The 21,299-nt window shown below is 37.4% G+C and overlaps 1 protein-coding gene across 7 annotated transcripts in view; it reads left to right on the top strand.

The window, feature by feature from the left end:
• Window positions 1-20,021, top strand: part of TRPS1 (transcriptional repressor GATA binding 1) — a 256,723-nt gene extending 236,702 nt beyond the window's left edge. For all 7 annotated transcript variants that reach the window (XM_067467317.1, XM_067467320.1, XM_067467321.1 and 4 more), the window contains 2 exons: window positions 9,813-9,935; window positions 13,821-20,021. In XM_067467317.1, the coding sequence (XP_067323418.1) occupies window positions 9,813-9,935; window positions 13,821-14,882 (1,185 nt within the window). In that variant the 3' untranslated portion in view covers window positions 14,883-20,021. The remainder of the gene's footprint in view (window positions 1-9,812; window positions 9,936-13,820) is intronic.
• The last annotated feature ends 1,278 nt before the right edge of the window (window positions 20,022-21,299 follow it).

Below are 21,299 nucleotides of genomic sequence, written 5' to 3' on the forward strand. Positions count from 1 at the left end.
AGTGAAGTCATCTGATCTTGCGTCCACGTTAGTAGAACATCAGTCAATATGTAAATTGAGTAGAAACAGTAATGGATATACCAGTTAGGCCAAAACATTGTGTGGTAGTTGGTAATTAGTTACTGATGTTATAGTACTATAAAATTAGTTACTTTACATGAAATAGTTGCTGTTACAGTTGGACTTTCAAACAAGTTCTTTATTTATCTACTTTAGAAAAGTATCTAAACAGTTCTTTTGTGATCTTTTAACAACTACAATAAGTTGATGCTGTGTGAAACAAAGCCCTTCATGTCACTCAACTCCCACAATAGAGCAGTATAAGCCAGTATTTGAAAAGTGTAACTTTTCATTGTGACGAAAGGCCTTATGCCGATTACCTTGTAATTGTCATCCAATTAAACTGTACAGTCATTATTGGGAAAAGAGATCAGTAGCATGTAATTGTGTTGGTAACTGCCGTCAAACCAAAATTTGACTCATGGCAAACCCATGAATGAGAAGTCTTCAACTCATCTAGTCCTCAACAGGCTTGCTGAAGTATTGAAGCATCAGTATCACTGCTTCCCTGATTGAGTCTATCCAACTGGAATGTGGTCTTCCTCTTTTCTTGCTGTATTCTACCTTGCCAAGATTAATATCTTTTCTAGGGAGTCTCTCTTATGGTATGGACAAAGTACCAACAGTCTCAATTTAGACATTTTGTCTTCTATGGAGAGTTCAAGCTTTGATTTGTCCACAGTATGTAATTAGTTACTTGTATTTTATTGCCTCTACGATCTGGTTAAATAAACAAAATGACTGCATGAAAAATAAAATTAAAACGCAATAGAGAAAATAAAATATGATTCACATGGAAGTAGCACTTGTTTCCTGGTATTGGCGAGGTAATATGTCTTTCTAATTATCCAGTGAGTCCCAGCAGCTTTTCTTTGCATACCAGCAATCAATCTGACTGATCCTGTTGTAGCATGCTTGCCTGAATTGAAATATCCTCTGCACTTTCTTTTAAAAGCCAGATGAAGTCTGTAGTGCTGGATAATTAAAACAAATCTTGAGTAAACCGTTCCACGGAGATAGGAGTTTGATGGCTGGGTATATAAAAATTGTAACCAGATGTTATGCAGAAGCCACAGCAATATAAAGATCATGGGCCTTATTTTTTTCAGTCCGAAGTAAAAATATTCTAATTGAAGTTGTCAGCAGGAGTGAGACTAATGTGCCTGTATTTGATTAAATAATAGTTTATTTAAAATTCAGTGTGGCCCAGAATTGGACGAGACCGAAATAGGAAAAACTCAAGTACGTTTTTTTATTTTCTTTTTTTTGGCCAAAATAAAGCGGGGAAATGGGCCTTGTGAAATGTTAACAATTTTGTGTAATATTGCCAGTTCCTGTCATTATCAATTGAGCATTCTCACCCCATCAGAGTTCTGCTACATTGCCTGATGCTTGGAGTTTATTTCCCTTTCACTCGTTTACTGGCTGAATAAAGAAACAAGAGAAACCGAACAATGCAGCGTGGAAATGTTAGAACTTTTGTGTATGGTTGGAAATGCTACGTCAGACAGTTTTACTTCCACTGGTTAAAAAAGATCCATAATTTCATGCACTTATGTCCAGGTAGCAATATACTTGAAACAGCATGTTGTTCTTATCTTTAAGAGAAATGTATTTGAATACTATAGAAGAAGAAGAAATCTTCTTATAATGCAATCAGCAGTCTTATGGAGAAAAGCATACTGATATGACTATACATTTGAACTAGAAAGGACTATTTTAAATGTATGATTTCAAAGATCACTGTCTTGAATGAACAATGTTCTGATTATTCAGTTGCCCACATGGAGTCCATTTGTACGTTGTCTTCAGTTTGGACAATATCTCCAATAATTGCAATGAGAATAGTTTTCAGAATGACTTGTCTGGACCAAAACCATAATATACTGGACTCAGTGTTTTAGTTATGTTTGCAGACAGGCCTGCCTCATAAAAACATACAGTTGTCGCTTATTATCTAGGAAATTGGTTTCAGGGTCTGCCATGGATACCAAAATCGGAAGATAGTTGAGTCATTATCCTGACAATCAATTCCAAAGAGCCTGCCCACCTGCCTTGTGTGTCAGCTGCCACAAGAGGACCTTCCAGAGCAACTCACCAGCCTCTGCAAAGCTTCAGTTTACCATAGGGCCCCCCTCTGAGTCACCTGCTCTCTTCTTCTTTTCCTCTCTTCCTCCCTCTTTTTCTTGCAATGCATCACCAGCCTCTTTGCTGGTGATGCATTGTTTTTGAATGTTTGAATGTTGAATATTTTTATGTTGAATGTTTTTATGTTGAATGTTTTTATATTGAATGTTTTTTTATATTGAATGTTTTATATTGTGTATAAGCTATTTTAAATTGTAAGTCGCTCGGAGCACTTTGGTGGAGAACAACTAATTAAGAAATAAAGTGATGATGATGATGATGATGAGATTGCAGCAGAATAGGTTCCACCATGGTCCTCTCGCAAGTCCACCTTAGAGCAAACAAAGCAGGACAAAGATGAAATGTTTTCACTTCTTTTTGTCTTGTATATTTTCAACCCACAGTTGGTTGAATTTGTAGATGTAGAACCCATGTATATGGAGGGCTGAGTGTACTTAATTTGCCCCTGGCTTCATATATACAGTTTTGCCAAAAAGATCTAACAGCTTGTATGATCCTCTTTTAATGAGCACACTACATAGATGGCTCATACATGAAAATCTAGTCAGACATTAGCAAAGGTATAATATTATCCCATACCTACCCTTTGTTGTGCAGTAGTTTGAGTGTTGGACCAGGACCAAATTAAAGTCTGAATTCCAACGTGACCATGGAAATCCAGATTCAAGTTACAGATGACTAATGTTCCAGGGTTGAGTTCAGATTCAAGCAGCTTCCAGGATCCCTGTACGAATATCTGTCATTTATCTTTCATGCTGGGTCTGTATGTTTCCTACAATGCTCTTGTTGTAAACCATGAAAGGGTTTTGCAATGGAAATGTTGCTTCCGTTGGTTCTGAAGGGTTCCATTGGTTTTGAAGGAACTGGCCTAGTTCTAGCCAACCTGTGGCACTCCTGAGTATTGGACTCCTGCTTCCATAATTCCTAACAGCTGGTAAGCTGGCTGGAATTTCAGGAAGTTGGAGTCCCAAACATCTGGAGTTCCACAGGTTGGCCAGACCTGAACTTACCCATCTTGGACAAGGCTTGGTTTATCAGGCATCTACAGCCTGTCTTGTTAGAAAATGCCACATATATTAACAAATATATTGCATGTTGCTTAGGGTCCTATTTGAAATATAAGGAAAGGATTAAACATTAATTGTTTTACTTAGTGTTTTTAAAATATTTAGCATTACATCTTAATATTTTTTGCTTAATAATAGATTAATTTGATATATTCTGTTTTTAGAAAGACTTTCCAAAACTGCCGTATATGCTTGGCACCAGATTATTCAATTTTGAATCCTGAAATCTCGATCAACATGTTGATAAACTTTTATTTCCAGTTTTTAAAACCTATGCTCTTGCATCTTGAAGGTGCAAGATTCCCTTACAACACTTTGGTTATGATAAGCCCATTTAACCAAATCGGTCTTACATCTGAGGGAATGTAAATAGAACAGGTCAGTAAGTAGTTGTTGCTATTTAGATTTTAATTAATTGAAATAAGCACCATGTGAGAATACCTAGTTGAAGAAAAATGTAGAGAGTTGAAAGAAATTGGTAGATGGTCTAATAATTTCAAAACATGCTAAACAATTGGAATTAAGAGGATACAGTTTAAATTACAAATGAAAGAAAGTCCAAATGATGGGAAGGTATTTTCACATTTAGGGTTGTAAGAAAGCATTTACAATTACGTTATTTTTGCGTTTAGAAATCACATGAATAAGTCTGATTATCTGTGAAGTTCTATGTTCAAGTAATAAGTGAAATGTTCTCAAGTATTAACCTAATTCATTTTGGAAAGATCAAAAATGTTTTTTAAAATATATTAAAAATGTGAATCGTTTCCCAGCAGTGGTCAGAGGACTTCTTATTCCCCATACATGAGTTGGCTGTATATAAAACATTACCTAGGTTGAATATTTGTGTGCTGAGCTCTGTGCTCAGATGAAGGGTGGAGGTGTTTTGCTTGTGGCACCCCCTAAATTAAACTTTGGGAGAAAAATAAGCCCTATGGATGTCTTCACAGATTGATGTTTGGCTTTGGTTTGCCTTTTTGTTGTTTTATGTTGCTGGATTAAAAATAAATTGAGAGAAAAGATGGGAACTAACTTCCTACATTGAAAGCTGCTGTGTAGTTCCAAGGTTTCAGTGGGCTGCTTATTCACAGAAAACATTTGGATGTTGTGGTTAGTGGAACATGCTCAGAGATTAAATACACTCTTTCCTTTTAATCCTCTCTAAAACTTTCTTTTCCCTGAAATTAATGTATTAGGAAGCTTTCCTCTTAGATGCATTTGGTATTTCCCTGGACACTTAGCTGATGTGGTTCAACATTTGGAGGGAGGAAGGAGGGGAGTTGTGCACAAACCTGAGAAACTTTCATGGTTGGCCTTCCTCTAAATTATAAACAGCTGAACTGATTTAAATAAAAGTTTATTTTTTTTAAAAAAATACTCACATCTGTGCTGACCAGTTTGTGTGCCAAATTTCAGCCCGGTGTGATTTGAAACAAACCGATATATTAAACACCCAGCCTAGGAACTAAAATGGAAATACTTACAGACCCTTAACTGTAGTGGTCCCTCCAGGCAATGTTGTTATAATGTACTAGCTATAAGGATCCACATAATTAAAGATTGACTTAGCAGCAACATAGTTTCACTTATACACCCTTTGGGCTTATTTTCCCAAGCACGTACAGGAAATTTACATGAATAAGTCCAATTAGTAACAAGTGGCATTGATGGAAATTCGGATCCCTTCATCTTTGTGCAGTGGCTGTTTACATTATATATGTTTAGAAGTATAGCTAAGCGTCTCTGTTAGGGTTAAGATAAAACATGTCAAAATGGAATGGAATACCAGTTATATAAATTGCAGTGACACTGGGTGATGCTAAGTTCTGATTTGCTGGTGATAACTAGGAGGGCTATCTTTTCTTAAAATATGATTAGTGAAGGAATAACATTGAAGGGAAGTGAGTTCATGATAAGTGAATATTCTTGGCTTGATTAAGAATTTCAGAGTTTCTCAATGAGCAGTGGGGAATGTTATTTGTGTTACGGGAGTCTTCTCAGCCCATCATTTTAGTGTAGCAGCTCCCAAACCTTGGTCCTTAGGTGGTTTTGGACACCAACTCTTGATAAGTCCCAAGCAACTTGGCTAAAATTCAGGAATTTTGAGTGCTGAAATCCAAAATATCTGGAAAAACAAAAATTGGGAAGTACTGCATTACTGCATCAGAGATTGGCATCACTGAGCACATACTATGCCCCTGATATTATTCATCCCCTGGCTCCTTCGGCCTTGATGTGCCATTTTGCTGATACTATCTATTCACCAATCTTTTCTAATTTGGTAAGTAAGGATGGGAGCAAGAAGGCAGAGCAGAATCTCTACTAACCTTGCCCCATTCTCATTAGTTCTTTGTAAATTAGGCTCAAGGGGAGAGGTGAAGCTAATTTGCATTGGCAGTGTTAATGAGAATAAGTTGGGCCTACCCAGGAAGTGGAGTCACTGAGAGGACATCTGGTGCAAGCACCCCTGCAATAACAGTGCCAGCACTACAGTTCCAGAAAGTTTCTTGCAGTATGAACAATTGCCTGATTTGAGTTGTAATTACCAGAAACAGCCACAGCAGAAAGCCACATGGGAACCATTCCCACCCACAAAAACACACACAAGATCTTGTTTGAGAAATGAATGGGAAAATCACATTTTGCAAAAAATGATCATGAGAACCAACCATAATAGGGGCATTCACCATCAAAAGTATGCTTTAAGAAATAGTGTGTTCATGTTGCTCTCACCATCAAAAACTATCAAGATGATTAGGCATGCACCTAAAAAGCAAATTCTTTACAATGCCCATGATTTAATAGTATAGTAAGTTTGTATACTATGCAAGGGATCCATTCCAGGACACTTTGTGAAATACAATTTTTGCAATGTAATCTGGAACCATATTTTTCTTCCCTGAAATGAATTGTATCTTGAGTTTCGGATTGAAACATACCATAGAATCATGCAAGAAAACTTAGCAATGCCTGGATAAGTGTTCTCTCTAGGCCTCCAGTGCAATTCTATGTACAATTTCCAGCAGAACTTCCTTCAGAAGTTAGCCATAGGTATGTGCTAGAGGTATGAAGAGAACATGTCTCAAGGCATCACTAGGTCCACTTATGCAGTACTACAGTATTCAAAGCTCTTTGCATATAACTGAAACCACATTCAATGAGCTCATAAAGGGTCTAAAGCAGTGGTTCTCAGCCTGTGAGTCCCCAGGTGTTTTGGCCTACAACTCTCAGAAATCCTAGCCAGTTTATCAGCTGTTAGGATTTCTGGGAGTTGGAGGCCAAAACACCTGGGGACCCACAAGTTGAAAACCACTGGTCTAAAGCAATCACATTGAGCAATTGTAAGGAGTATGACATTAAAGATTTTTTGCATGTACAGGCAGTTCCTGAGTTACAAACATCTGCATTACAAATGACTGATAGTTAAGAACAGGGGTGAGACAACAGAAAGTGAGAGAAATCTACCTTAAGGAAGAGAAATTCACTCCTGGAAGAGTTATCATGGGGAAAGGGTATCTCCACTGAAGCTTTCTCACCAATCCTTGTTTCCACAAGAAGCCTTTTTTTTTTTCAAAATCCAAGTGCCACAGGGGCAGAATTTAAATTTTTAACATATGTTTATTTTAATTTTATATTATTTTAGGGCATTGAATAGTTGCCTATATGTAATGCCGCCTTGAGTCCCTTTCGGTGTTGAGAAAGGCGGGATACAAAGAGGGTAAATAAATAAATAAATTGTCAAGAAATATTGCTTCCAGTTATAGATGTAATTCTATATGTTCATAACTTGGATCCAGGTTACAGCAGATGTGAGCGCTGTACTGTTTTACAGATTGTCTAATATTTTTAAAAGGAAGACAGACACACCACCACCACCCCAGAACTTTAACTTGAAATTGACTTGGATTTTTCAGATTAATTGGATTCAAGATCTCAATTCTCCTTTCCAAAATTTTCTATCTGGTACTTCTTCAACCTAACCAGTCAACAAGTCAACCTAGTAAGCTATTTAGCCTGAAGGCAAAAATACCTTAGAAATATTTATTGAAATAATTGTGCCGAGCATGACTGCGGTTTCTCCATTAAATGTCAATAACTACAGATTTACGGTTTTCCACAGAAAGAAAAAAAATGCCAATTTTTAAAAAGAACAACTTAAAGTAATCTAAAACTCAGTTATAGGCTGGTATGTGAACTGTGTGGAGTTTTCTTTATACAGTAACTAAGCCATGTCCAAATCAGAGAACTTTATTACACATTGTTTGTTCAACTTATTTCCTTGGCTTTAAATAAAAGTTCGGCAAAAAATCATCACTCATAAATCTTTGCAAGCATGGAAAGTCTCATGCAAGGACGACATCCTGCTCAACACACCACCCCCTCTCCCTACATTACAAAGATGTTCTTCAATGAGATCCAAGTGGTGGGCATTCAGAATTAATTCCATATAATCTTACTGTTTCATTGGTCAACAGTGAGCCTACTTAATTAAAAGTTTAGTTATCTCCAGGGGAAAAATTGGCAATCTCTTGTGCTCTATCAGCAACATGTTAATCAATCTGTTGAGAATGATATTTGGATAATTCTTATATACATTTATAATTGATGCTAGACTCATGGTATTGTAGTTTGCTGTGTTAGATTTGCTCATGATTTCAGTGTAGTCTACATTGTGTGTGTATAATAGGTAGTGAATGAACTTATTAAACATGGACCAAAAGGCATTCTGAAAGCAGTCACTTATGAATTGACCCTATTGTATCAAGATTTAGGTGAGACAGGGAGGTGTAATTATGGCTCTGATTTAGTGGTATTAGGTTGGGAGGGTGGGAACAGGAGTTTCATCCAACGCTCTTGATTTTACTACCTCCGCTTAAAGTAACACAACCTGCTACACTAATGAAATTGTGTTCTTGGTTTAAAAGGGCAATTGTTAGCCTGACTTTGGTCCTCACTGGAAAACATTTCCCCAATCTTGTTAAATTATTACCCTCATTTTAGATTTTTATGGCTGTGTAGGTTACCAGCCCTCGTTTCTCTACATTTCATTCATTTTCCTTGTATTGATGATTAATGGGGGATGTCGAAAATGTTAGAGTGAGCAGGCATCAGCAAATGCACGATCATAATTAGTTTAGCTGACGAGGGGCCTCTGATAGCACTTGCATCTGGATGGAAAAATTACCCTATAGGGAACTGGCTGATCACCAGGTCTTTTTAGTGATACATTGTGAAACACCCGATGAATCAAGTGCCCTTTCAATGCCAAGAAAGTGTTCCACACTCCATGCCAAAATTATGTCTGCAAAAAGCTTTCCATTTGAAATGTATCAGAGTACAATTATAACCATTGTACTTTCTTGGCACCGATACACCCTCCTTCCCTACAGTATAGAGTAAAGTTAAATAAATTACTTAAATTTGATGAAACCTTGAAATTTTGATTTACAAGGCTAGTAATTTTTTTAATTTAGAACAAAATCAGTCTAATATTTTCCCGAAACTCTTCTTCCTCCACACTTGCATGAGGTGTAGGAGTTTTAATAAAAGTTTATTTTAAAAATAAACCAATGATGGACTAGTTTGGGTTTTTCTTTCTTTTTTTCCGGGGGATTGAGAATTGCCAAACAAGACAGCTATGTCATTGTTGTTAGAAGTTGTGCCCACAAACTTTGACTGTTTTTTTTTTAAAAAAAAATCCCCACTGTTCTCGTGGAAATGAAAAGTTTAATGGTATCATTATAACACAAAAGGAATTTACAAAGCTTCTCTCTCATTAATGGTACTCAAAGTTTGAGCAGAGTGGATTGTTAGTGAAGCTGTGGAATACAGTCAGGAGCCCAGTTAACATTCATTTAAGATCTGTTCATTTATGAAGCTGTTTTGGAAGTGGTATCATTAGCAAAACCATACTTTTTGGTTACTGAAATGGAACGATGCTTTCACATAGCTGTGGAAAACAGAAGGTTGTATACGAGATTTTAGAGTTGTATCAGACTGTAATTCTGTACAGTATGCATTGTTATGGACAAACTGTCTGAGAGAAGCAAGAGCAAGTTGGCATATAGGCCAGAACTAATCAGAAAAAGAACTCATCATTGTTATTGTTTATGGGGATTTGTTAGTAATGATCATATTTTTTTAAATAAAGCCACTACAAAAGACACACAAGAAGCTTCAAGATCAGTAGGAGTCATTCTATGTCAAAATAAAATGTTAAAATTCAGCATTTGGAACTAAGTCATTAAAAGGAACCAACTCAAAAGTTCAAAAAGTTAGAGCTGCTGCTATGGTGAGGAGGGGGTTCGCAGCAGTGGCATTTTGCACACCTCATCCATCACTGTAGAGTAAATTGTAATGAAAATCAGTGGGCCTATTAAGAACAATTGAACCTGACCTCATTATGGGCAGTGTGGTTTTATATTATCAATTGTTGCCAGCCTAGAGACAAAACTTCTGTGTTGATTTGTCCTAACTCCACAGATCATGTGACTAACCTTTGACCCTGTGTCTCCCCCCCACCTTCCCTTCTTTCAGAGACGTAGAGGCTCGGGTGTTTTTTGTGCCAATTGCCTGACCACAAAGACCTCTCTCTGGAGAAAGAATGCAAATGGAGGATATGTATGCAATGCGTGTGGTCTCTACCAGAAGCTTCACTCGGTAGGAAGATGTTACTTGTTTTATATGGGAAAGATTTTAGGCAGCTCAGCTGAAGCTGGGCAGCTGCGGTTAATTTCCTAACTGTGCTTCTCCTTCCCCCTCCTACTTTAAATGTGGTAACTCTGGGATCAGATGTGATGCATTATGGAAGACGCTGATACACCATGGAGAGGAGTCTGTGTTGGAGATGTCCAATGAGGCATTAATTATTTTGATACAACCTAAAGAACAAAGTGAAACTTTTCTTCCTCTCATCCAAGAATTGCAAAGACATGCATTGTTATGCAACCTGACATTATTTTAGGTTTTTCCTAAGGGGTCCAAGACTGTTTTTGCAGCTCTCAGCCCCTTTCAAAGTCCCCAAACTGCCCTTTTTCTGGTTCAGAAAAAAGTGAACAATTTGTCCTGGAAATCTCTAGGGGTGCGAGTTTTAGGTAGGTTATAAGCTGCCCCTGAATTGTTTAACATAAGGAAATGTTTCCTTACCTTCAAATTTGAACCAGGTTCCGGTTACTTGGGCAGTTTATTTAATTATTTGATTAATTTATTTATTTACTGTATTTATATACCACCTTTCTCATCCTTGGGAGGACTCAAAGTTGTTTGTAACATACTAATTGCAAAAATTCAATGCCAACATACAGTTTACAAAGAAATCATAATAACTAATTCTATGAACTTAAAATCAATTAAAACCATTAAACATAAGACATACATAAAATTTAAACATTCAGACAAGCATAAAATCATCCTAGTATAAACATTAAAATCCCACTGATTGTCATGTTTAGCAACATCAGAGGTAGAAGATTGGTCGCTAGAGTTGCCACAATGTTGATAATGAAGCAAAGATTTTACTCAGTGGGAGAGCAGAAGGTTTGAATGCAAAAGGTCCCACCCAAGCAGGTTACCAGATCTTGCCAGGTAACACCCAAAATCCTGAAAGGCACTACCAGTCACTATACACCAGAGAAGGTAATGTTCAGCCCCAAATAGCCCCACAACCTTTTCTGAACCCATTCTACATGCAACATCTCTCTTTTCCTCTGCATTTTCTATTAAAATAATGGCACATGGACAGAGATCATATATTGTGGCCTATATAATGGCTTATATAAGAGCATACAGGTCTTTAAAAAACATATACTTCATATTACTTCAAGAAATATATTCTGATATTTTTTACCTTTTGGGTGTATAGGACTAAATATATTATAGCTTCGAGAATAATTTTATTTTGGTGTGCTTGAAAAGAACTCTCCTCATAAAGCATAGGAAGCAATTCTTGTAAATCTATGCTGGTAATACTGCTAATTGGTAATAAGCTGTAAAACCTTTTATTTCATTAGCACAGAGCTAAGATAACACCATTTTAGCAGCAATATTGGAACATGGTAGTGAGCTGTCGTTTGATGTACACTGACATTAATGTGTTTAATTTAACTCTGCCTAAACAAAGGCCAAGGGTATCATTAAACCTTAACCTTTTAGACTATAACAAATAGGAAAACACTAAAGTAAAGGCAGGCATTTAGAAATTGTGTTTTGGCAAAAGAATACATGAACACAGGGGAGTTTTCACAAGAGTTTCTTCAAGAATTTAAATAGGAGGTAATGGTGGAGGGTCTGGGTTTTTTTCATCATCACATAAGGAAGTATCCAATACTTCCTTATGAAGCAGCTTGACTTGACAGTGCAAGTAGTTGCCAAACAGTATTCAGGACAGTCCCCAACACACAAGATCACATACTGGAAATGAAAGTGTATCATGAAGCCTTTCTCCCATTTCCATTGAGATTCTGGCTGATATTGTCCTCTTGTTGCAGTGTCTTGACCTTTATGTGAATATCCTGATTAAATTATGTGCTCAAACATGATTTTAGCTTCAGAATTCTCTGTACCAAAGTTAAACCTACCAGTACATTACCTTACACTGCAGCACTATGAGTGGTCAACACTTTTAGAAATACAGTACTATTTCTTCACAGCTGGTTGATTAAATTATGTTTAATTTCTATAATGATATTCATCCTTCATCCCTTTTTTAACAACTTAAAATGTGGTTTCTTTTTGACTAGGAAATGTAATATGTCCATCATTGTGACAAAAGGTGACATATATAGAGAGGTTCCCTGTTCAATTCCTCTGGTACTTCACAATCAGCTGCCGATTTTGGAGCCTGGAAATGTTATCTTTTGGACTACAACTCCCATGATCCCTAGTATAGTCACAAACTTTGGTACAAACAAGGCAAAGTGATATAAGTAGATTCCACCCAACTTCTAAAACATGCCCTTGATTTCTGTAAGTTCCCCCCCCCCTTTTTTTTTTCCAGGCATCTTCACCTAGCAAACCCTCAATTAATATGATGCGGGGCACAGAAATAAATAGAAACAATCAAGGTGAACACAAGAATTAAGTCCGTCCTCTACCCCAATATCCACGTTGATCCAATGAATCCAACCACCAGTCCCTCAAAGCCTCCTAACCACATCCTTGCAACATTTAAAAAATCTCAGTGTGATTACTAGGTTATTTTTTCCAAATGCATGAAACCATGTGAGAATAACCCCCACAAACACTACACCGTCCCCTACTGCCCAAAAATACATAATTTTTTCTCTGCAGTCCCCCTGCAGAGCATAAAGGAGGGTTTCAGGTGTCCCGCACCCACTAGTTCTGAAGAATCATAAATACCCAGTTCTTTAGAAGACAACTTTTAAAACAGTGACTATTTATTCAAGATCTATTCTGCATATGCAGCAGAATAAAGTGGAAGAATTCAAAGTAATGGTTTTTATCTTTTCATTTATGAATGTTATCCTAGATTAGAAGTTATCTGAAACTAGAAAATTAACACAGTAGGTGAAGAATGTGCCTTAATGTGCAGTGTACTTTTAAAAAAAAGATGTAAAAGCACATCTGGTAAAACCTTGCATATTGGTCGGCATATGCGTTTAAAATTTGGGACCTAATGGCAGAATTGTAATTTTCACAGAAGACTCTTCATTGAGGAAGCTGCATTTCAAGCACTACTCTTGTGCTGAGTTGAGCTACATATTACAAATCTAAATTATAGTAGTTAATTATTTGGCCTCATTCAAAATGTTAATAGGATAAAGCTTAATATACAGCAGTTATAGATGTAGGGGCATTCAGGACCCAAATAATTTAACTTCAACAGGGCAAAAAAAGCATGAAATAGGAGGCTTGAGGAAATAATCAATTCAACTGAATTTGTAATTAGTGATGACAGTGATATTTGTGTGAAGATAGTGATAAAATTGTTATTATTTGATTTTAATTTCAAGCTGTTCATATGAGTGATTAATGGTTCAACTATCGTAGCCCCTTTAAACATTGATCATTAGCTAGTGGGACTGTTTCTTCAAATGGGATGTCACCTATAGTTCACATGCTAATAGCAACACATTTGGTTAAATGAGACCGGTGAGGAAGAAAGAGGGCAAGACCCAATTCAAATATCCCAATCCAAAAGACCACGGTTTACTAACTTGTCAATACCTGTACGTTTCCCTTTTTCTATCCTCCCCTTGATTGTACTGAAAACACCCTTGAAAGTACCATATAACTTACAAGTTTAAAGTAGGAAGACACGTTCACTTCAACATTTCTATGCCAACTACAATAAATCAAAGAGGCAGACAAGACACAGTTGTAATTGTTTAAATGTACCAAGTTGAGTTGTAGAGCTTGAGTTAGACCCTGTAGCTTCTTGCTTTGAGAAATGCTTATCCTTACAATGGTTCCACTAAAATGGCTTGATAGTACTCTAGGTACTGCAATGTAGACATGGAGTTCTGCAAACCTTTGCTGAGCATTGCATTTTTCTTTATGATGTTTTTATGTTTTTTTTATATGCAGACTCCGAGGCCTTTAAACATCATTAAGCAGAACAACGGCGAGCAGATCATTAGGAGACGGACAAGAAAGCGCCTTAACCCAGAGGCTCTTCAGGCTGAGCAGCTAAACAAACAGCAGAGAGGAAACAGTGAGGAACAAGTCAACGGCAGCCCATTAGATAGGAGGTCAGAGGATCATTTAACAGAAGGTCACCAGAGAGAAGTCCAGCTTCCCAGCCTGAGTAAATATGAAGCCCAGGGTTCATTGACTAAAAGCCATTCTGCTCCACAGTCAATATTGGTCAGCCAATCTCTGGATATTCATAAAAGGATGCAACCTTTGCACATTCAGATAAAAAGTCCTCAGGAAAGTACCGGAGACCCAGGCAATAGTTCCTCTATATCAGAAGGAAAAGGAAGCTCAGAGAGAGGGAGTCCAATAGAGAAATACATGAGACCTGCTAAGCACCCAAACTATTCACCACCTGGAAGCCCGATTGAAAAGTATCAGTACCCACTTTTTGGGGTTCCATTTGTACACAATGACTTTCAAAGTGAAGCTGATTGGCTGAGATTCTGGAGTAAATATAAGCTGCCCGTTCCTGGGAATCCACACTACTTGAGTCATGTGCCTGGCCTACCAAATCCTTGCCAAAACTATGTGCCTTATCCCACCTTTAATCTGCCTCCTCATTTTTCAGCTGTTGGATCAGACAATGACATTCCTCTAGATTTGGCGATAAAACATTCCAGACCTGGGCCAACTGCAAATGGTGCCTCCAAGGAGAAAGCGAAGGCACCGGCCAATGTAAAAAATGAAGGTCCCTTGAATGTAGTGAAAACGGAGAAGGTTGACCGAAGTACTCAAGATGAACTGTCAACCAAGTGTGTGCACTGTGGCATTGTCTTTTTGGATGAAGTGATGTATGCCTTGCATATGAGTTGCCATGGTGACAGTGGACCTTTTCAGTGCAGTATATGCCAATATTTTTGCACGGACAAGTATGACTTCACGACTCACATCCAGAGGGGCCTACATAGGAACAATGCACAAGCTGAAACGAATGGCAAATCTAAAGAGTAAAATAAAAATAAAAATAAAATAAACCTTAGCACTTAGCACAATTAAACAGAAATAGGTTTCCTTGATGGGGATTCAATAGCTTGTAATGTCTTATTAAGCACTTCATATAGCAAGCATGCCTTATCCAGTATAAAGTCCTTCATTCTTTTCTCTTCCCTCCTTTTCCTTCTTATAAACAAAAAAAGTGAATTCCCTAGAAAGAGAGGCAAAATGGATGGCAGCTGGAATGGGGCATGGGGTGGGTAGGGCTAAAGGATAATCACTTGCAACCCGTCCCATCAAAACTATACAAAAGACACTATATCAGGGCAAGTCTCTTTGGGGGAAAAATCTTAAGCAGATAACTAATGCTTTTCTTCTTGTACGAAAAAAAAAACCTTAGCTGGCTAGAATGCAAAGATGTATAATGCTGAAGCAGGTGTACAGTAAGATATGCACACTGTATAGCAAAATGGACTTATAAATAAACTGATGTCCAGAAATCTAGTAGTATTTTTTTCATTTGGGTTCACTTTGGCCTAATTAGAAATTATAATTTCTACAATCTGGAGGAAGTACTTCTCTCTGGATATCAGTCAGTGCCTATTACTTGATCACTACATTTTTCAGTCTGCAGCAGTTGCTCCCAGTCTTTCAAGGTCTAGAGAAAAAATGGACAACACATGGTCCGTGGCTGCTTGTGCCCCTCTTGATTATTGTGCATCCCCCTTCTCCATTGCCAAACATTCTGGGCTGCTGCCACTAAAATCCTAGCTATTTTGTTAGGAAAAGGAATGTGCAGGAAGCATGTCCCTTGTTTCTCAGAAGAAATGTACTTATAGTATATTGTTGAAGGTACGGCCTTGTTAGGGAGGAGCACATGTTTCCTACACATCACTTTCCTCAGCAATATTGCTGGGATTTTAGCCGTGGTAGACATTTCAGCAGTGGGGTTTCAGGGATTCATAGCAGGAAGAAGTACCCCCATTGGGTTTTGGATAACAGCATGTGGCTACCCAACAAGTTATTCTCCAATAGGATGTGTAGCTACTTGCAGATCAAGGATCATGAAGGACACAATATACTGTTCCTTCTTCCTTTTTGAGATGAAAAACTTCTCAGGAAGCATGAAGTAAGTGATTTATGGGCCTTTGAAAATGAAAATGATATACACAGAGAAGAGGTTTTTCTTTCCATCCTGCCTCATAAATCTTTGAAAGATTTGGGGAGACCCTTGTGAAGTGTAGATCATGCTAGTTTTCATTGAATTCCAACTTAAAATGTACTCAGGAGTTGCAGGCTTTCATGGGTAACTTTGGCCAAAATACAGATTTTGGAGTACAGTCTTATAGTAAAGCATTCTCTTTAATGACCTGCCTCTGAAAGCTAGTTTTATGAACTTGATAGGCATAGTTTTAATGTTTCACATTAGCTGTTCTTTCTCAATTTTGCTTCAGGGTTGACTGCACGACTGACTTCCCCCAAATGTACTTTGGTTATTTGTATGCAGCAGTCAATTTCTTTACTAGACTTAATGCTAACCGTTGCTAGCATTTGCCTTCATGGCTGTTTTGTTGTTTTCATTGCTGTTTTAGTACTTTAAAGAAATAAAAAAACCTTTTGTAAAAATTATTCCATGAAGGGAAAGCTCCTCAGCGTAACTGCTCAGGGAAATAGGGCTAAAGAACTAAATATTCAGTCATCGGTGCAAGGTGCTGTTAGAAAAGCCTCCATAGATGCTACAAGGATCTACAAAGGTTGGACTTCCAATCATTTGCATTATCTCAGCCCAGCCAGTAGTTTAGATTATTTTTTACGAAGGGATATACAAGAGATATTACAAGCTACTGGATGCACTGTCAGATTAACTTATTTCATTTAAGAAGTTGGGAGAACAAATAGGAAAAAAAACTTATTTTTCTAGTAAATATTAATGTATTACATTTCAAATAATGGTGCCTGACATATTGAATAATTATTTTCTACAGTGTACGTATGCAACAAAGATATTCCATCATGCATAAGATTCAGCGCTGGCTCAGCCTCGCTCTGTTTACATTTGCAAATGTAGCAAACAAGGTAATGAAGCAACTTTCTATTGCAGTAGGGTATCTTTTATTTGTGTGTGTGTGTGGATTAAAATTGTAAACGGTAACATGAAATGAATGGACTTTGTTGATATTAATGATATTGGGGAGGGGAAAGAAGATGACGAAGAAGAAAAAAGAAGAAGGAAATGAAAATATTTTTATGCCTACTTAGGAGGAAGAAAAAGGGTAGCACTATTCATTCCAAGTACTTTTTTGTATTCTTAAGCTCTTAACTCACATTGTTATGCTTAAAATGATAAACATATATCTTCTTTTTATTGCTTTGTCTTATGTTTCAGAGGAAACATTTCATAGTTTATGTCAAGAGGTGCCAATCAAATCTTTGGCCCCAAAGTTGTTATTGCATTCTGTAGTAGCATTGCACTCCATTTTTACCATATTACACCATTGCTTCATGTTTTCTTGTTTTGTTTTGTTTGCATTGGGCCTTTAATTCATATTGCAGGGGTTCAGCCTCTTGAGGTTGTGGAGTACAACTGGTTCCTGAATGATGCAGCGAGTGAAGATTAAAATGTCTGTCTTATATTCCATTGCTCTTCCCTTCCCACCTCAAATTGTTTTGTTTTGTTTTCTAAAATATCTTAGGAACTTGTTTTGAACATAGATCCCCAGGTCCATTTTTTTAAAAGTATGTTAAAAGGCCTTCTTCTGATCTCACTTACATTCTGCCTCTCACAAATGTACACATAATTGAAATTAACATTGAATGCTGTTGAGATGTGTTGTTCTCTAATCTAGAAGATGAATTGTTAAAATACATGTGGCCAGATAGAGCTGGAAAGAGGAACAGAGGATGTTGAGGTCAAAATAATATCCTTACCATTTGTGCTGAAAATATAGCTACAACTTTGAGAAAGTGTCCAATCCAGATGTTATATTATATAGCTTTATAATGGGGAAGGGAGGTTGAGGGTCCCTTAATGGAATCCATACATCATCCCAATAATGCCCCTAAAAACATTCTAAAAACAATAACTAAGGCTATGTTCCTAAACCTACTTGAAAGGAGGTAAAAGCCTTATTACATGCAGTGGAACTATCTTCTCTGTTACCCATACAAAGGTCCATCACAGGAGGTGCCCTCAATCTTGCTTCTTCTGAATTTGAGCAGAATTTGTATACTGCTTTTGGTAGTTAAAACTATTGTACTTAATCCAAATCACCATTGATATGTGTGCAAAGAGACCACCGGGTAATTTAGACATTGTGTTCTTTTCCTTAAGTAGAAAGAGCAGCTCCACCAATGTGTGCTGCTTCCCCCCCCCCCCCCCCTGAAAACTACTACTTTCTGACTGGATAATGCAGACAGTCCTGAAAAACAGCAGTTGCTGTATCAGACTGTCAAGTGGTTATATGCACCCCATAGTAATTTGACACTCAAGCATCTGCATACATCCCAAAATGTACATGTAAAACAAGCAATAGGAAATTTCAGCAAGTATGACAGGCAATCATTAGCTGGCCACCAAAATGTCTTGCTAATGTTGGCAGCATTACAAGAGTTGTATTTCTCTTGGGCAAGGTATTACTGAATAATTTGTCCAATTTGAAAATCCCAACTGGTCCTGCTGTCTGACAGTGTTAGCCACAGATCATCTTGTTCTTCTCATTGCTTAGACTCTAGCCACAAACAGGCCTGAAACAAGCCAAGGCTCCTTTACCAATCATGAGACCCTCAAGGGCTTTATAGACACATCTCCTAAGGCTTTGATTTTGTCTGCATGAAAAGTACCTGGCACATTATACAGCATGGCTGGTAGGTGACATTTGCCTTGATATTAATGAAGCCTCTCTGTGTGCTCATGGTTTTTAACAGCTGGCTAGGCAAGGAAGTCATTTCTCCTCTTGAAAGTATTTTTCCAATTTTTTTTTTCTTTTCAGTACCTTGAGATATGCTCTATATCAAAATTTGTGCCATGGGCTGGACTTGAAAGGACTTGTCCTTTTCCAGCTACATGACATTAGGTTAAAAACAGCAGGCTGAAATTCTGTGTCATCAACTTAACTATGTAACCACCTTAGTTACATAGCTAAGAAGTGACCCCCAGCCCTGCCTTCCTCCCCCAAACTTACCAGACTTGCTTATTTGCCGTAAACAAGTGAATACATAGCAATCATGAATGCAAACCAGTCATGAATGTGTAATTGTAGGTTATGCATTTGTAACTGTCTTGGTGAATTCTGCCAGCAGTTTTTTTATAATTAATAAGGCTTTTTTAAAAAAAATCCTGGTAAGGACACTTAAAACATGTAACAGCATTCCATTAAGATTGCCAATGGGCATGCTTCATCCAACATCCTGCCATCTCCAAGCAAACTTTGCAATAGGAATTTTGTGGCATATTCATTCATGAGTGCCTTAAGGCCCTCCTTTGAATGTCTAGCTTTTTAAAAATAGTTTTGGGTGCTTATCTTTGAGAGAAAAGAAAATCACAGATTTTCTCTCACCCATAAGCTAACTTGCTCCTACCTTCCAGTGTTCTGAGCAGTTATTACACAGGAAATGGCATAATTGATAAGCTGTTGGCTGCCATGTTTAAATGTCACAAAACTCCATTTTATTTGTTTCAATATTTAATATGTTCACTACATCCAGCTACCTTATTTATGTTCTGGCTGTAATTTATTTGCCCAAGCTTCTATTCAGGGAGACATTCCTGCAGTGATATGAGAAAAATACTCTTTGAGGAATCGTGGAAACCTGGATATTTTCTGAGGGCTTTGTATTGCCTACTCCAGACATGGGCAAACTTCAGCCCTCCAGGTATCTTGGACTTCAACTCTCACAATTCCTAACAGACTACTGGCTGTTAGGAATCATAGGAGTTGAAGTCCAAAACACCTGGAGGACCAAACTTTGCTCATGCTTGACGAACCCCATGCTGGACTGAATGTAGGGTGCTAGACTCTGTCCGTTAGCTTCCCATCTAAGAAGTTCCAGAAGATTTCAAAAAAGATACAAAATTGTTAGTATGCAGGGATAACATTCTCTGTTGTAACATTTAATCTGTGTGAAAGCAAATAAAACATTAAATAGATTGACACAACCTGTCTAGGTCCAGAGGTATTTTTGATTTGACATGCTTGGGTGCTCTACACATTCTTTCTTTACAATAATGCATTTTATTCCCTCAGTAGTTTTCCCCTTGTTTTTATTTCCCTCCACTCCCCCCTCCCTTAATGGAAATGAAGGTTTCTCCAGCTTTATTTAAAGGAATGCTTTGGCCATTTGTGAGGAAAGGGGGAATGCCTTAGCTTGTTTTCAACGAAATCACATAATGAATGAGATTATATGCCATTATTGTGTGAGCTGACTTCATTTTTTCTCCCCCCCCCCCCCATAAGCCCTACCCTTACAAATCTGCACCAGATCACTCCAACCACCCCAACCCTCTGGTTACATTAGAAGCAGGTAGCTGATCGAGATACTGGAATCTGATCCACCAGCCATGTCTGTTTCATTGGAAGGGACAGAATTATACACAATTCAGTACAATTAATTCCATACAATTGATTTATTTACTTCATTTTTACCCTGCTTTTCTCACCCAAATGGGACACAAGGCAGCTTACAACTCCAGCAAGATTTCAATGCTGGTAAAAACCAACAATAAATAGTAAAAACATATCCCACAGTTAAAAGTCTGTATTGCAATAGGCTTACACTATGGTCACTACACAAGTGTCAAAATATATAAGACTAAAGTTTGAATTGTCCATCACACTGGACTTAATTATTTGCTTTGTACACTGAAAATTTACAGACAAGAGAATATGTGTAACGCTATCTTTTGCCTGACCTGGTAATTTTGTATGTTTATGTTAAAAAATAGTCAAATGCATCCTTTCCTATTGCATTCTGAGACATGTCAGGCTGAAAGGTACTGGAAATACATGATTCATTTGTTTCAAGGCATGGATGTGTCTAGATGTATCCAATTCTGAAAATTTGTAGTTTTACAATCAGCCTTCCATGGGTAATGCATCTGTGGATTCAATAATCCATGACTAGAAAATATTTTTTAGAAAATTCAAAAAAATGATTTTGCCTTTGGATACAATGGAATACAGTGGAACTTGTGCATCCCAAGCCCCAATATATACCAAAGGCCTATTATATTTCTTTGCAAATTATGCCCCTCACCTTGGGGGCAACTAGAATAGTTTCTCTTAATTCGACTTTCAAAACAGAAACCCAGGTAATCACTGCATGTCACTCCTTCCAAGCATCACTAGAAATTCACATTTTTCTTCTTCCAAAAGAAAAGGTGTAGAATAGCTGTATGTCCCCTTAATAGTTAATAAATACATAATAGCCAAAACTATG

Source organism: Anolis sagrei, chromosome 4 (genome assembly GCF_037176765.1).
Source record: "Anolis sagrei isolate rAnoSag1 chromosome 4, rAnoSag1.mat, whole genome shotgun sequence".
Taxonomy (NCBI): domain Eukaryota; kingdom Metazoa; phylum Chordata; class Lepidosauria; order Squamata; family Dactyloidae; genus Anolis; species Anolis sagrei.